Raw genomic sequence first — 18,430 nt, forward strand, 5'->3', positions numbered from 1 at the left:
GTTTACCATCCAGGAGAAATTCGCGTTTTACTCTAAATTTACATTCTTTATGAAAATAAAGTGTAAGGCGACATTAAAGCTTATTAAATTCTACACAAAAAAGTCCTGGATATCTTTGCGGAAAAAATACATCTTGTTATAGAAAATACTTGCTGAATCTAAGTTTAACGCTTATACAATTCCATGGGACATTCTCTTAATAGGAAACTCAGAGGAATATGAATTCCACTTTTGACTATACATTTGTACGTGATCTACCCCAATATTAACATTTTAATTAAAAAAATACATCATCTGTAACATACTTTTACAGTACATATGGGGCTACTTTATAGCACTAGTGCGAGAAGTAGCATATTACGTTACTGTGTCGAACATTTAAAGGGCCATATGTACTGTAAAACGTTGTACGATACATGTGCGAATAGGTAATTCGCAACTCGTGTCGATTTAAAACACTCCCTTCGGTCGTGTTTTAATTTATCGCCACTCGTTTCGAATTTCCTATTTTTCGCACTTGTATCGTAATGTACTATTTTAGATCTATGTTCAAATTATTATTCTTAAAAATGTCAGTTAATTTATTATAAATACCTATGATAAAAATACGAATACACATAATATACGAGTAAAGTGCCAAATTAATAGAAGGTTTATGTAAACTTATACTGTGTTCTTGTCGCGCGGGTACCTTTGGTTTGGAATTAATGTATGAAAATAAAAAGCCAAATATACTTACTATACTGTTTGTATAAATCACAATGTGGAAAGGAAACAATGCAATCTTAAAGCAAATAATAAAATAAAACTGTAGCCGGTCAATAAAGATTGTCAGTGGATAGTGGACCGCGATATTAATATTTTCTATGTAGTCCTAGTAACAAAAAATAATACAATTTATATAAATTTTAAATCTTCTTTGTAGTCGGATCGGTCAATGTGTAAATGCCAAGTAATGCTTTACTTGCATTATCTGTGTTCGATTTTGACAAGAAAATGACAGCACCATATAAATATAAACAAAGAAGTTTGGTTAGGTTATGTTTTCAAGTTTTGATCATGCAATACGTTCGTTTTACAAAGTAAACCTTTACTAAAAATGTTGAATTCTCGTAGGATAATAAATTACTGTTATTCAAAATCAATATTAAATGCTATTAATAGTTCTCATGGAAAGCGTTCATTTCATAGTGTCGAGTTACATGATATTCCCAAGATAACTGTGACGGATATCCGAAAGTTATTGCGGCAAAAAGGGTTTCCTGTACAAGATGGCTTTACATCTCTTACAACGAAATGTACAGTATGCGCCGGGCAGAGTACGTGTGGTGAAAGCAAAGTGTACATTAACAAAACCACTGGTATGTGTATAGCAAGTAAGGTTTTGGGATGTAAGATATGTCGCTCCCCCTCGCGCAGCAGGGGGTAACTACCCTACCCATTTCTTAAATTATGATTTTTCATATTCGTAAATCAATGTTTCCCTTTTAGGATATTTTTTATGCCCTGCATGTAATGTGCACGGCAGCTGGAGCGTGCTAGAGAAGCACGTGCGGAAGTCTAAGACGGACCAGGCCACGCGAGAGCACATTGACCGGTGCCTGCAACAGAATGCTCGTTTCCAAGAGGACTGGCTACAACTTGTTAGCAAATCGACATCTTTAGCCGACCTGACTGTACCACAATTAGAAGACTTGTCTAACTTGTTTGAATTTACTACATCTTTAACAAACTGCAATGCCGGCAAGGTATTGTCAGATGTCAGAGTGTCCCAAGACCGGACTACTCTATATTTTCCTTTAAAGAACTCAATGGACAATGTTGTGGGTTATCGTAAAATGCAGGCGGGTAAGGAGGAGGAAGATGAAATTCATGGCTTAGCTTCTGCTGGCCTATTCTGGTGCAGACCTACTAAAGTGAGCTGCAGTGATCAAGCAGTAATAGTTACTAGCATTAATGACATCTTACATTTATCTGCTCAAAAGGTGCCAGGCAAGTACAACTGCATTGCATATGCATGTACCTCTGATAAGTCAACTGCCTAATGTATGTATGTGATGCTTTTTACATTTTTTTTAATTAAATGAAAACTGGAAAAATTTGCACCTCCCGTAGGACTCGAAATTGTGACCATTGGAACACTGGCCCAATCGCTTCTGCCAACTGAGCCACGGAGGCCTACCAGATGTGTGAGAATTTTTCCATTTGTTCCCTCGATGCACTCTAATGTACTCTTTTACACTCAGGCACACATATATGGTTGAACAGCAGTAGCCTTCCTCCAACCTTGCTTCCAGCCCTTGAAGGCTACCAAAAGCTGTGTCTTTGGGGAGATTGGGAGAATATGCGGGACATTGCTAACAAGTTAGGTGAAGACAGGTGCCGTTTTGTCAGGTTAGTATTAACCTCATCTTTAACAATATGATGCCCTTTTTAACAATATGGGCTAGCTTTAGTTAATGCCAGAGCACTTTTGAAATACTCAAGGTTAGATAATGTCACCATATCTAGTAGTTACTTATCTTATCTAGTATTATATTATTTTTAACTATTTACAATGCACACACTTTTTTTTTGCGAAATTTGACCTTTTTAGGGTTCCATACCCAAAGGGTAAAAGGGGTCATCCATTAATTACATAACACGGATTTCTAGGTTTTTTGACCCCTCCCCGCTCCTTGTCACACTTGGTCACATTTGGCAAACCCCTCCCCCCTGATGTGACGACACATTTTTCGAATTAGGTATTATCAATATTTTATCAAAATAATTTTGATACAAGATATATAAGTAATTTTATAACACAACCGATTAGGAAAGAAAATGAAACGAATATAACGAATTATCGTTCCAAAACATCGTTATTTAACTTTACAACGAATAAAAAATTAAAACTGATTACTGGTGATGTTAAAGTGACGTCACAAATTTAGTGACCCCCCTCCCCCTTGTCACAACATGTCAATTTTCTTGACCTCCTCCCTCCCCCTAAGCGTGTGATGTAATTAATGGATGACCCCAAACGGGACCCTATTACTATGACTGCACTGTCTGTCCATCCATCTGTCCGTCTGTCACCAGGCTGTGTCACATGAACCATGGTAGACAATTGACATTTTCTCAGATGATGTATTTCTGTTGCTGCTATAACAACAAATACTAAAAAGTACGGAACCCTTGGTGGGCGAGTCCGACTCGCACTTGACCGTTTTTTTTATTTTGATTTATTATTATCAATACACAGGTCAGAGCTTATAACTAAACAGGGCCCTGAAAAACTGTATTTACAGTTTGCCTGCAGGTAATCTAAACTCATATAACATTTTTGCCTTCTTTTGGCCTCACAAATGCGTGGTTAAAATCATTCAGACTCCTCGTGGGCACCTTGTATTGTGCACAATAAGTGTATGTTTGGGCCAGGCCGACAGACGGGCTGGTGACAGCGACGGAGGCGGCGCGGGCGCAACTGTCGCTGCGAGCGCTGGTGGCCGACGCCAAGCCCGCTGCGCATCGCGCCATCACTACCTTTGCTGCGCTCAGGAACGATGTCTACGCCGAACTCTCCAATATCGACAAGGTGCATTTTTTTACCCCATTTCTTTTACAAAAACTGTGTCGTATTATTTAGATATAATTTAACATTATTTTCGACAAGCGCCATAATGTAAAATTTGCATAATCCAATACTTGCTATCCAATCTCATAACTTCATTCACTTTTGTGCCTGATGACCGGTTTGGCCTAGTGGGTAGTGACCCTGCCTACGAAGCTGATGGTCCCGGGTTCAAATCCTGGTAAGGGCATTTATTCGTGTGATGAGCATGGATATTTGTTCCTGAGTCATGGGTGTTTTCTATGTATTTAAGTATTTATAAATATTTATATATTATATATATCGTTGTCTAAGTACCCTCAACACAAGCCTTATTGAGCTTACTGTGGGACTTAGTCAATTTGTGTAATAATGTCGTATAATATTTATTTATTTATTATTATTATTTATTTGTGTTTACCCAGGTGCGCGGCGTTAAGTGGCGGCGGTTCCCGGCGCTGACGCGCCTGCTGGGCGGGCACCGGCGCGGCGAGCTCACCGTGCTCACCGGCCCCACGGGCTGCGGCAAGACCACGCTCTGCGCGGAGATGTCGCTCGACCTCGCGCAGCAGGGGGTAACTCCCTACCGATCATTCGCGTAAAGCTTTTACAGGGCTCTGCGATAAACTCACGCGCGCTCTGACTGACCTGCAGGTGACGACGCTGTGGGGCAGCTTCGAGATCCGCAACTCGCGTCTGGCGCGCACCATGCTGCAGCAGTTTGCGGGCGTGCCGCTCGAGCACAACCTCGACCGCTTCCCCGCCTTCGCTGACGACTTCCAGAAGTTGCCCATCTACTACCTGGCTTTCCACGGCCAGCAGCCCATCAAGGTTGTTATGGAGGTACGTGCTTAGTGTCAATGGTACAAATAAAAAATATTATTTTATTTTATTTATCTAAAGATCACCCGATAAAACAGTTTTGACACAGTCTTGTGCCTGAAACAGTCAGTATTTTTTAAATATATTTTCTGTTATGGCATGTCAGTCTTAGACAGAGCGAATGAGAATAAATGCGCAAAATCCAAAGCGTTTGCAATCCTTTCAAAAAGTCTTAGGGAGACAGAGTGAATGAAAATAAATGCGCAAAATCCAAAGCATTTGCAATCCTTTCAAAAAGTCTTAAGCACACGGGTGCTATTTTTAGGTGAAATCCGCCGCACGCGTCCGCTTCAGTTAGCGTTGCTCATACTAATTTTAGTTAACCCGCTCGTCCGCTCCGTGCACCTGCGTCAGCTAGCGGAGGCCCTTAGAAGAAAAAGGCATATCTAAGCCAAATGTGGAAACCTGTAATTGGCTTCCCTGATACATATTTATGTTAACCTAGTTTTAGTTTACTTAAGCTGTTGGTTTTCCGAATAAAATAAAATAAAATAAAAATAAATAAATCCAAGGAAACATAAGCGCGCCACAGACTTTTATTTAGTTCCTGACAGTACGAAGTAAGATCAGGTGACATGAGAAACATAGTTTATTTTGCTCAGGACAAGAGAAACTGTACGAGGAAAGTCCTTCAATCTAAGTATTTTTAAATAATTTAATTTAGTGTTTAAAATTCAAAATTCAAATTCAAAATTCAAAAATTTATTCTGGAAGTAGGCCTCAAGGGCTCTTTTACAAGTCAATACAACATTTATAGTAACATCATATAGTGACATGAAAAATACATAACAACATTTATAAATGGGTGAATCAACTTTTAATGTTCAACATCAAACGTACAGAGTCCCTGATCGATATTACAAATTTATATAAAGGTAATGAGCTTTATTTGCATTCCATTCTGTTCCCAGTAATATTACGTAACATTTCATCACGAAACATTGAATTGTTTTTTACAATTTACCCGGTTTTTAATGGTTGTCCGAAAGACCAAAAGGTGGTTTTCATAGTACGTCAAATTGTCCCTTTGCGACGGTGCACCATAAAACTTTGAATCATGAAAAAAAATACTATTGTGGGATTGATATACATACACATAATCATTTTTATGGATAAGTATCATCAATAAAACACCGATTTCTTATATTTGTACTAAACAGTTTATGAATTTCTTGCGTTTTAATTTTGTCCCTTGAAATTATCCGCGTCATGCAGGTCCATCGGACAACCATAAATTAGTTACGGAATCTAAATGTAGATGACGCAGTAAGGCACTTGACAACAAGTTTAATTTCCTGGTAATCTGATAGGTTTAGCCACCATTTTGAATACACGACACACGCGGCGTCAGTCGGTCGGGTACTGTTGGTGAGTGCGGGGTGGTTTTATTGTCTGTCCATCGGACCACCGGCACAAATTCGTAAGTACTTAATATATTTGAATAAATTATGTCGTACTAGATTCTTTTATATGTATATGTTACGGTAAGGGTGAAATAAAACACAACAAATCATTAATTTTTATTGTACGGTTCAAAGTTTTAGAAAAGTCCCTCGGACAACTAGTCACTCGGACAACTGATTTGGTTGTCCTTAGGACATTTTGGTTGTCCGTTAGACAAAAACGATGTGATAAGATTTTTAATAGGGTAAATACATGTGATAAGATGTTAAATAGGGTAAATACCCAGTCTTTGAAGTTTCGCTTTGACATAAGGTTAATTTTATGATATCAACAATTACATTTTTTTTTCAATCACGGGGATCTTTACCTTAATTAAATAACTTGCTTACACGTATTTCATGTAAATAAAACTGTCTGTATAAAACGATTTAAAAGGATTAATCGCGTATATTTTTTGTAAATTCTTCCCGACGTTTCGAATCCTTAACAGGTTTCGTGAAACATATTTTTAATGTTTTATTTTCAATCTATCCCGGGGACCACGAACGCTGCAAAGGGTTCGAAACGTCGGGATGATTGTACGAAAAATATACGCGATTAATTCGTTTAAATCGTTTTTAGGGTTCCGTATCAAAATGGTAAAAAAAGGAACCCTTATGGTGTCACTTTGTCCGTCTGCCTGTCTGTCCGTCTGTCTGTCACAAAGCTAATTATCTCAGGAACTGCTGAAGCTATTGACTTGAAATTTGGAATAGTTATACAAGTTACAAACCCCCTTGCATAGAAATATATATATTTTATTTTTTCTTTTTTCTGTAATAAAAATTACCAATTTAGGAGCGTGATAAAAAATCAAAGTCAAGCGAATATATCATGTGGGGCATCATATGAAAGGGCTCAGTTTGCACATTTTCAAAATATTTTTTTTCTGCACTGGAATTTTTTTGATTTATGGATGGAAATTGTAAAAAAAAAAATCGTTGGTACGGAACCCTCGGCGCACGAGTCTGACTCGCACTTGACCGGTTTTTATTTACATGAGTCGATATCGCGGAAACCGAAGAAAATATTAAATACGTATTTTATTTTAGGCAATGGGGTTGACGGAGAAGGAAAAATCTAGGCGCTATAGAGAGAGACTTAAAGCAGACCCAGAAAAATTGGGTGAAAGGAAGCGAAAAAAAAGAGAAAGTTATCATAAAAACAAAATATCGATATCAGCTATGCAGCCTGAGGACCAAAAAAACTGCAGAACCATATGGAAATTGCGTAAACAAGAACAAAGAAAGCGATCAAAAGCACTTCGAAACATACTGCAAGAAACACCACCAAGTTCTCCGTCTACTTTGCAGGAAATCAATATACCACAAGATCAATATGTACCCACTCCGCCGGCTTCTCCCTTTGCACCTCTGGAACCTGAACAGAACAAAAAAAGGGGAAGGAAAATAATCCGTAGAGATAGATCTAAGATGTACAAAGAAAATTTAAAATTACGAAGCGAAACCGATATGTGGAAAAAAAAATTTGAAAAATTTAAGAAGAGGGCTCATCGTAAAGCAAACGAATTAAATAAAATTAAAGAAAAAAGAACCATGGCAGAAAATGTATTATACGAAAAATACAAAACTTTAACTCGTGCTATAAAGAAAAACTACATGACAACAAAGGCACGGGAAGGGAAAAGGATGTTGAGAAAGATATTTGAAAACGTAGATGAATCACGCAAGAAACAAATCATACAGGACAGTTTAGGTGTAAAAGGAAGCGCTAAAGCAAAGACAACAGTGTGTAAGGGTGAAACGGAACTAATAAATAAAATAAAATGTTTTTTCCAAAGAGATGATGTATCAAGAAACACCGCCGGCAAGAAAGAAACCGTCACTAAAGGCAAAGAAAAAGTTCAAAAACGGTTCCTTTTAGACTCAATGAAAAATTTATTCAAAGCGTTTAAGTTGGAGAATCCAGGGACAAAATGTTCCTATTTCTATTTTACTAAACATCGACCCTTCTACATACTCAGACCAACAGTAGATGGCAGGGATATGTGCCTTTGTAAAATACATGCAAATGCAGCAGCTAAAATAAAGGTTCTAAAGCAGAAAAGAGTTATTAATGCGGTGGATACAAGTGCACTGATTCTAGAAACAGTGTGTGACAGTAATAAAATGGATTGTATGTTTGGTACTTGTGTACAATGTCAAGATAGAGAAATAAAAATAAACGAAGATAATGTTAAGGGTAAAATGCAATGGTTTGAATGGGTGAGAGAAGAGGAAATTTATGTAAAAGGAGGCAAAAGGATGAAATCTATTAAGAATGTTAAAAGATTGAATGAAGATTTGGTGCAAAACATGATAGATAAATTTAAAGAGGACCTGAAAATATTAAAAAAACATATTTTCAATTTGAAAACCCAGTACAGGAATTTCCGGCAAAGTGTTGATAACATTAAACCAAACGAAGCCGTAATTTTAGTTGATTTCAGCGAAAATTATAGTGCAAAATGCCATGAAGAAATTCAAGCACACCATTTTGGTGGATCCCGCAACCAAATAACACTCCACACTGTTGTCGTATACCTGCACGACAAAGACAAAAATTACAAGGTATCTTCTTTTTGCTCTGTATCGCCATGCAATATCCATCAACCTGCTGCAATATGGGCGCACTTACACCCGATTCTAACAAGCATTATTGAAGATTACCCTGAAATTGACACTATCCATTACTTTTCTGATGGACCTTTCTCTCAGTATCGCCAGAAAGGTAACTTCTTCTTGGCTTGTACAAAAACATTTGACTACGGGTTTCAAGCATTTAGCTGGTCATTCTTCGAAGCAGGTCATGGCAAGGGAGCGGCTGATGGAATTGGGGGATTCCTTAAAAGAGAGGCGGATAACAAGGTAGCCACTGGAAAAGACATAACCGATGCATTTGGATTTTACCAAGCCCTCAAGGAATCTAGCAAAATCAAATTGTTTTATATAACCAAAGAAAAAATTGACGATGTTCAAAATTGTATTCCAAAGGATCTTATCCCTCTGCCTGGAACCAAAGATGTGCACAAAATCTTTTCAAGGATTCGTGGCCAACTAAAGTATAGAAATTTGAGTTGTTTTTGCTCAAGAGGATTGTGCGACTGTTTGCATCCAAAGTTTTACTCACCTACCCCAACTTTAAGAATAATTCCATCCCCTGTGGACATGTGTGAGGACAACATACTTGATGATGCAGACAACATACGTGATGATATTATATCCAGTGATAATACTGATGATGATTTGCCTTTGAGTGCCCTGGTTTCTTTAAAACAGGATGACATTTTATTTACTGATCTACATAAGGCTCAAAACAAAAGTATTTACGACAGTGTGTATGGTTCTTCTGATGAGTCTAATGATGAAAAAAATACTACACAGCCATCAGTATCAGGGCAAAACCAGTTATTACCTGGAACGGGTGATTATCTACTCGTCAAAGTTTATGGCACCAAAGGCAAATCATACCATACCTACGCATGCTTTGCTCAAAGCAATATCGACGACGATGGAGAAATTAAAGTCACATTTATGAAATGTGTTAAAGGTGGGAAACTATTTGTCCTCGATGAAAAAGATATCTCCTATGTTGCTTATGAAGACATCGTTCAAAAACTTCCTAATCCGGAAATTCAATTGAAAAGAGGTGTCAATTATTTTAAGTTTCCAATAGACACCAATGTTTTTGAAAAGTAATTTATTTTAGGGAACTGTTGATCTCCATTAGGTTAAGAAAAACGATTTTTTAGATATATACGTTAATTAGAAAAGAGGCGTCAATATTATTTTAAGTTTTTCATTGGATACCAATGTTTTTCAGAAGTTTTTTATTTTAGGGGTTTAACAACAACTGTTGGTCTCCATTAGTCTAAGATTTTTTAAAGATTATTCTCTGAATATGACTCGTATTGTGATCTTTAATTATAAGAAAGAGACTGTCAAAGGCTGCACTAAGTATAAAAAATGTTAACTAGTTGATTTATGAAGCAAATCTTATATTTTTTATAAAGTTGTTGATTATTAAGAATTGTGATAATATTTCTGTTGTTCGGTGTGCTGAAATATTAAAACTGCTTTCTAATACTTCGATAAATTTGTTTTATTTAGTAACTTCCTTAAGATTGTAGGCTCTAAAATGTCCTTTGGACAACCAGATATGTCCTTGGGACAACTACGTTGTCCCTGAATTGAAAACCACTTATTGTTATTTTTTTCGTTTTAACATCCAGAATAATTCATATTGTTTTAAAAATACAATAGCACAATACAAAACCAAGTAGCAGGAGGAATTTTGTTACATTACTATTACTATATAGCGTTTTAATTGAAAAGTTCCGATCCTGTGAAGCCACAGTTGTCCTGGGGACATGATAAGGGGAAATATTGTGAAATTCAGGGCGATATTGCCATATTTATAGATAAAACATGAAACTATATTGTTTAATCAATGTAGGCAAAATAACTGTTTTCACAATAATTGAAGCCTGGTTTGTTAAAAAAATTATTTAAAATAGTTGTCCAGGGGACGGCAGATTTAGGCTGGTGAACTTTTTTTAGTAAAATTCACTAAATTCGCAAAAAAAGTGCTCTGCTCTATACATAATCATAAATTATAGAAAATTATCTTTTAAATAAAATAATGAAATATGGAATATAAGAAAAAAAATTAAAAGTCCATAATTTCATCATGTGGATATTTAAAAGTTGATTCACCCAAATACAACAGCCAATACCTGGGTAAACATTACATTATAATAATCTTAAAATAAATAATTAATACAATACAATAGAGATGTATAGTCTCTATGGTTAAAAACACATTAAATCTGGAGATGTCTGATTATTGGTTTGTCGCTTATCTATCGCATTAGGCTAAACCTGTAATGATAGATTTAAGTTTTATTAATAAATAAATAAATAAATAAATAAAATGTAAAAGGTCCCCAATGTCAGAGTACTAATACTAATAAAATTTGGAGGTGTAAAGTCTCTCCAAGTGTCAAAATAAAATTTATACTAAATAAATAAACCGCGTCTGGACTGTTAAACTAGCAGTCTCATAAACTAATGCTACATTCTGTACATAACTAGTATGTACCAAGTAAATCAAACCTAATGCAAGGAGCTCTAAACACAATATTCAAATGGTGTAGAGAAAATGACTTGTCCATTAATCCGAGCAAGACTGTAATAGTACCATTCACAAGGAAACGAAAGCTCGAAAAGCTCACAGAACCAAGACTTAATGGACAAATAATACCATTCTCAGACGAGGTCAAGTACCTAGGGGTCACTTTCGACCAAAAGTTAACTTGGAACCCTCACCTAAGAAATATTATACAAAAAGCGAAAATGGCCATGTGGTCATGCTGTCGAATGGCAGGAGCAAGATGGGGCATAAGACCCAAAATTGCTATGTGGTTATACACAGCGGTTGTGAGGCCCATAATTACCTACGCCTCCGCAGTCTGGTGTAACAAAACCAACCAAAAGACGGCAATAGAAACTCTAAACAGCCTGCAGCGCACGGCATGTTTAACAGCAACAGGCGCCTTCTCCTCGACACCGGGGGCGGCCCTAGACGCACTGCTCGATATTATACCACTCCACTTGCAGGTGCAAAAGGAGGCTAAGCAATGCGTCTACAGAATATGCACGCTAAACAGGCCAAAATGGCGCTCTCAAGCATTAACCAAACTAAAGGCCTGGGTTTTTGCAAATAGAACCCTTAGCATGCCCACCGATGACACGCACACTGAATGTCAGTTTAATAAACTGTACACAGTAGAAATACCTCCTAGAGACAAATGGACCAACAACCAAATGTTCGTCGAAGAGGGAAGCTATATTTGGTACACGGATGGTTCCAAGAAGGGCATTGATGTAGGATGTGGGATCTATGGTGAGAGACCTAAGCTCAGAGCCAGCGTCAGCATGGGCACACAGGCCTCAATCTTCCAGGCTGAAGTCTACGCCATCAACAAATGTGCGGAGATTAACCTGGATAAAAACCTACGACACCAACATATCTACATCAACTCAGACAGCCAGGCTGCTCTGCTGGCACTAGAATCCCTTGAGTCAAACTCAAAACTAGTCCAGAACTGTAAAACAAACCTCAATGCACTGGCAAACTCCAACAAAGTCACACTTAGATGGGTACCAGGGCACTCCGACATTAACGGAAACGAAGAAGCGGACGAACTTGCTAGAAAGGGCGCAGACACACCCCTGGTCGGCCCAGAACCGTTCTGTGGAATCACAAAACGGGATGCATATTCACTGCTCAGCAATTTAGAAAAAATAAGGGCAAACGATTGGTGGAAGTTCGTAAAAGGACAAGAACACTCGAAAGCTCTAATCAAAGGGTTCAACAGCAAAAATGCTAGGGAGCTTCTAGGGCTCAAAAGACACAAAGCCTGCGCGGTGACCAGAATTTTGACTGGACACTGTAAATTGAACAAACACATGTTTCAAATTGGAAAGAAACAAGACGCGACATGCAGGTTCTGCCATGAGTCAGAGGAGACTGCAATGCACATTCTCTGCTCCTGTGGACCACTAATGTCAAAAAGAAGTACCCACCTAGGGCGGCACGTATTGCAACCCTATGAGGTACAGAACATTACGGCCCAAAGAATCTGGAATTTCCTGGATTCAACGGGCATCAGTAATGAACTTTAAAGGGCTGTCACAATAGACCAATGCCTGGTCGACGTGGCATTCAAAGGCCCACAAACTACAATAATAATAATAATAAGTCAAGTATATTATACAATATGACAGAGACGTATAGTCTCCACGGTTAATACATTAAGTTTGGAGATGTATAAGGTCCCCACGGTCTGAGAAAAATAATAATACACAATAATAAGATTTGGAGGTGTAAAGGTTCTCCAAATGTCAAAGAATAAAAAAAAAATTGTATGAAATACATATTTCACGTCAAGAGACTGTTAAGCTAACAATCTTAAAACTAGTTCTACAGAATACATAACTACTATGTATTTAATATGTCAATGTCATCATCAAAATAACTAAAACATAACAAACATTAATACATAAGGTTGAACAGCTAGAAACAACAGCGCCATATGCCTCTCCGGGACACTGCACGCAAAACTATTACAGCTTTTGAGACTGGATACTTGGCCATGATTCCGTGTCTCCCAAGTAGTCATCTATTTTATAGTATCCCTTTTTGAGAAGTGCATTTTTGACGTATTGCTTGAATGAAGTATAGGGCAGGTTCCATGCCTCTAAGGGTACTTTGTTATAAAATGTTACACAGTTTCCCATGAACGATTGTTTAACTTTGTGTAGACGAAACTTGGAGACTACTAACTTATGTTTATTTCGCGTATTATAACTATGGATATCGGACAGTTTCTTAAAGGACTTTATATTCTTATGCGTATACATTATCACATCTAGTATGTATTGTGAAGCTACTGTGAGAATATCTATTTCCTTGAATCGTTCTCTCAGTGAGTCACGAGAAGCCATGTTATAAATAGATCTGATTGCCCTCTTCTGAAGAACGAAGATGGTTTCTATGTCAGCTGCTTTGCCCCACGCCAGTATGCCATAAGACATAATACTGTGAAAGTAACTGAAGTAAACTAGGCGAGCTGTCTCCACGTCAGTAAACTGCCTGATTCTTCTTACTGCATACGCGGCAGAGCTCAACCTTTTCGCCAGGGCAGATATGTGAGGGGCCCATTGCAGTTTACTATCTAAAGTAAGGCCCAGAAAAACCGTATTCTCGACAAGGTCCAGCGTTTCGCCATTTAATGTGATGATAGTTTCAGATTTTCTTACATTCGGCAGCGAAAATTTGACACATTTCGTCTTTTTCGCATTAAGAAGTAAGTTATTTGCTGTGAACCATTCTAGTACCTTTTCCAAAGTTTCATTGACTTGGCTATAATCGCTCAGTTTCCTGTCAACTTTGAAAATTAGTGAGGTGTCATCAGCAAATAAGACTATCTCACATTTATGTTTTACAAGGTTCGGCAGATCATTTATATATACAAGGAAGAGAAAAGGACCCAAAATTGAACCCTGTGGAACTCCGAGCTTTACAGTCCGTTCCATTTACAACCACTTTCTGGGTTCTTTGGTTTAAGTAAGACTTAACAAGGCTTAGAGCTTCCGTTGACAGACCGTAGTGCTTCAGCTTGTGTAGAAGTGTGTCATGCTCCACGCAATCAAATGCTTTGGACAGATCGCAGAAGACACCTATAGCATCTAGCGAGTGTTCCCAGGCGTCGTATATGTGCTTGATTAGTACAGAGGCGGCATCAGTCGTCGAACGACCTCTTGTAAAACCAAATTGCTGATCTTGAAGTAGTTCATTCGAGTTGAAATGTCGAAGCAATTGGTTTAATACAATTTTTTCAAACACTTTACTGAGAACAGGAAGTATTGAAATAGGTCTAAAATTTCCAAGGTCATCTTTGCTGCCCGCTTTAAATAGAGGAATGACCTTACTGTACTTCATCAGATCGGGAAATACACATTCTCTAACACAAACATTAAATATATCGGCCAAATACGGTGCCACTACGTCGATTACAGATTGCATGACTTTCACAGAGATCCCCCAAAGGTCCTCAGTATTCTTTAATTTCAAGGACTTGAACGTTTTAATGATTTCATGGGGGTCAGTATATTGGAAGTATAATTCCATGCTGCATTTCTTGTCATTGTTTGTATCTAAGTAAACACCAGCCTTTGCTACAGAGGAGTTCAAGTTCCGTGTAGCATCTGTGGCTATGTTGGTGAAAAAGTGTTGAAAGGCGCCAGCAACATCCAGGTCTGCAGACAATATTCGGTCTTGAACTTTCAGTCTGTAGTGGCCATCACGGGGTTTCGTTTTTCCAGTTTCAGTGTTTATTACAGTCCAAGTAGCTTTTACTTTATTGTCAGCTGACCTGACTTTCTGACCTATAAAGGCAGACTTAGCCGCGGCGCAGACTTTCTTAAACACTTTTGAATATTTTCTTACATATTCTGCAAAATTCTCGTCATGGTTAATGCTCCTCATTTCATACAGGTCATACAATCTATTCCTACTCTTATGGATGCCCACTGTGGCCCATTCACTAAACCTTGTTTTCAGTGATCCTTGCTTTAGAGTCTTTGTTTTAAAACCTTTAATCAAGTGTTTGTCTTACCCCGCCTAACCTTACTAATTTAGAATCTCACCTCATGTGTCGGTGTCGTTGTCCAGGCGGTGGAGCACGCGCGCTACATGCACGACATCAGCCACGTGGTGGTGGACAACGTGCAGTTCATGCTGGGCGGGGGCGGGGGCGCGGCGGACGGCGAGCGCTACGCGCGCCAGGACGCCGTGGTGGCCGCGTTCCGCTGCTTCGCCACCGCCAGGCACACGCACGTCACGCTCGTCATGCATCCCAGAAAGGTAGCCGCGTTTTTTAATACACTCGCTCAAAAGGTGCTACTAGCTGTTTAGCGTTCGCAAAGTTGGTTTTTGTGAGCTAAGAGTAGTGCTTTTTACTTTTCATAAACTTTTATGTTTTTTTGTTTCGCCATTACACGTTCATTCACGTAACCTATATTTGTTTTATTGTTTTTTTTTCGCAAATGACAGAAAAGACGTCGTTTAATGTATGCGTGCAAGCGTTCTTGTTTACTTATTCCGTGTCTTTTATTCGAAGACATCTCGGAATTTGTGAATAATGAGTTAATGACACACTTTAAACACTTGCATCGAAATGTATTATACTGTTCTAACAAAATGAATTGAGCTAGCAATGTGACACGTGCCACGAACGCGGCTAATCTCTCTCTCTCTCTCACACACACGCACACGCGCACACGCACACACACACGCGCACGCGCACACACACACGCACACGCACTTGCAGTGCTTGAAGCACAACGAGATGACTTTTATGTATTTTTTTAGAAAAGAACCTTCAAAAAATTAAGAGTTACTCTGTCTTATTGGTTTCAAAGGTATATAAGTAGTTACTTGTTAATAAGTAACATACATTCGATCTAAACACAAGCCTAGTATATTCCTACGCTTACATAAATACTTGTACATACAAAAAATGTTCTTAATTTTATTGAAATATATAAATTCATAAAAAATTTAGTACATATTAGTTTTGAAAATAATGTTTTTTTTTTTTTGTATTAACCAATACTGTACCAAGCCAACATTCGAACGGTTATTAAGTAACTTATAATACCTCTAATATACCTTGCCTACAGGAACGGGAATCGGAAGATCTTTCTACTAGTTCAATATTTGGTAGCGCCAAGGCGTCTCAAGAAGCAGACAATGTTCTTATTATTCAGGTAGGTATAGGACACGTGGTCCTAATTCAAACGGAAAAATTCCCAGGGCAGGGAAGTTTTCAGCCATCGCTAGGGGCACAAGTTGTACGGTCAATTTGATACCTAGGCCACTATAGAACCATGTCATAATGACTTCTACGACAGTGCTTTGAGTGATGCATGTCATGTATAGAGTAGTTAAAGCGACGTTTTTATTTACGATTAGCAATGAAAATTTAGTTCTAAATGTATTTGTTGTATAATTTCCATTCTGATATTTAATTCCCGACTCCATAAATAATAATCATTTTATTTAAATTGATAACGGAAAGTGCCCCCGAGAAATGCTATACTTAGTCATATTTTATTTGTATAGTGTTTAATTCTGGTGAAAAGCACCCAATCTGACTCTCTATAAGTATTTCGTTAGAAAGGTGCCTTTATTTCTTGGTCAACAATGTACAATGTTCACCATCACACCATTTCCTTCCACTGTATGCACCCCAAGAGACCGGGCTCTGTATAACACCTGTCACCCCTGTTGGTGGAAAATGGCTATGTAGCTGGCGCACGAAGGACATGCAATCCTAAATTTTACATTTAATATGTTTTGGTTCTAATTTGTTTTATCTGTACCCGAAAGTTAAGAAAATTTGTCAACGAAATGACCATAATTTCGGTATTTGGCTAAAAGCCTCAGCCAAAATTAGGATCAAATATATAGTTTTCGGGACCAGACGAGATAACGTTTGTCTATGTTCCGAATACCGAATTCACTGTGTTTTTCAGGACAAACGTTTAACAGCAGTGCGGGGCAAGAAATACCTTCAAGTCGCAAAAAATCGGTACAGCGGCGACCTCGGCATCGTGCCGCTGGAGTTCGACAAGGACGCGCTCAGCTACCAGGCCAAGAAGAAGAGCAAGGCCAAGTCTGACGAGCCCGACGCGCTGCCCCAGCAGTGCTTCGACGAGCCCCAGGCTCAGCCTGCCGACTCCTACTTGAGCGACCTTCTTAACCTCAATAGGACGCGGTAGCGCACCGATAAGCTTCTGCAATTCTCCTGAATCTGGCTGTGCGGTAAATCAAGCAATGATATATATATATAAATAAATAAATATTATAGGACATTATTACACAAATTGACTAAGTCCCACAGTAAGCTCAATAAGGCTTGTGTTGAGGGTACTTAGACAACGATATATATAATATATAAATATTTATGAATACTTAAATACGTAGAAAACACCCATGACTCAGGAACAAATATCCATGCTCATCACACAAATACATGCCGTTACCAGGATTTGAACCCGGGACCATCAGCTTCGTAGGCAGGGTCACTACCCACTAGGCCAAACCGGTCGTCAATATATGTGATGCGCTTTCATGGCGCAGGGTGTAAAATGATTCCATGTATTTTTATTCTTATGTAGCCACCGTTCCAAAGTCCAGAGTGACTTTTGTTGGTTTGCTGCTTGCCGTTTTGCTTTCCCCGACTCAGCGCCACGCAGTTTGCAGCTGCGCTGAACTCAGCGCCGATCAGAACAATCGGCGCCTACCAAATATTGAACTATAACTAACTAATAGTTGTTGTTTACCTCTTCTTTATGTGTTGTATTATTTGTACTGTTTCTGTATTGAGGTGTGCAATAAAGAGTATTTGTATTGTATTGTATTGTAATAGCTAATAAAATGGTAGTAGGTAAATACGCCTACGTAATTTAAGTAATTACAGGGCGGAGGCGGCACGCGCGTTTTCCTCGCCCGAGCTTGCCGCCTGGGCCGAGGCACGCCTACACTGGCCGTATTGTGCGTGAGGAAATTGCCTCGCGCGTATGTTCGCTCTGTGTGGACCCGGCTATTTGTTAAGATTTAGTTAATGGAAAACGTTATATCCCGAAATGAAATTCCATAGAAAAAAATCCGTTATTTCGTTAGATTCGAAAAACTATTCTTCCCTCTTAATTATTATATTTATTATATTATAATAGTACATTATTACACCAACGCGCTACGTTGGTCATTACACACGAGGCGATATTGTTTGTGCGAGCTGGAGGCGAGCGCGCAGTAAGAAAGCCGGTGTGTGTAATGACCAATGCACACGCGTTTCATATGACGTTTTTCAACACACTTGCGAGGAAAAGGACAAAACTAATAAGAATATTAATCAAATAGGGTTATTCCCACTAGTTACCA

The 18,430-nt window shown here is 38.4% G+C and overlaps 1 protein-coding gene across 1 annotated transcript; it reads left to right on the top strand.

Annotated features, from left to right (window-relative positions):
* The first annotated feature begins 980 nt into the window (after positions 1-980).
* Positions 981-17,780, top strand: LOC133527080 (mitochondrial DNA helicase-like). Its single transcript, XM_061863972.1, has 9 exons — positions 981-1,361; positions 1,492-1,992; positions 2,247-2,394; positions 3,421-3,577; positions 4,018-4,167; positions 4,247-4,435; positions 15,155-15,346; positions 16,165-16,251; positions 17,020-17,780. The coding sequence occupies exons 1-9, from the start codon at positions 1,100-1,102 to the stop codon at positions 17,263-17,265; spliced, it is 1,932 nt and encodes a 643-aa protein (XP_061719956.1). The 5' UTR covers positions 981-1,099; the 3' UTR covers positions 17,266-17,780.
* Positions 17,781-18,430: the final 650 nt, after the last annotated feature.

The sequence above is a fragment of the Cydia pomonella genome, chromosome 17 (assembly GCF_033807575.1).
Source record: "Cydia pomonella isolate Wapato2018A chromosome 17, ilCydPomo1, whole genome shotgun sequence".
NCBI classification, from domain to species: domain Eukaryota; kingdom Metazoa; phylum Arthropoda; class Insecta; order Lepidoptera; family Tortricidae; genus Cydia; species Cydia pomonella.

Bases quoted from the DNA above. Each gene is read 5' to 3' on its own strand.
- LOC133527080 (XM_061863972.1), top strand. From the start codon at position 1,100: ATGTTGAATTCTCGTAGGATAATAAATTACTGTTATTCAAAATCAATA. The intron at 1,362-1,491 runs GTATGTGTATAG...TTTCCCTTTTAG, and splicing joins GTACATTAACAAAACCACTG to GATATTTTTTATGCCCTGCA. The intron at 15,347-16,164 runs GTAGCCGCGTTT...CCTTGCCTACAG, and splicing joins TCGTCATGCATCCCAGAAAG to GAACGGGAATCGGAAGATCT.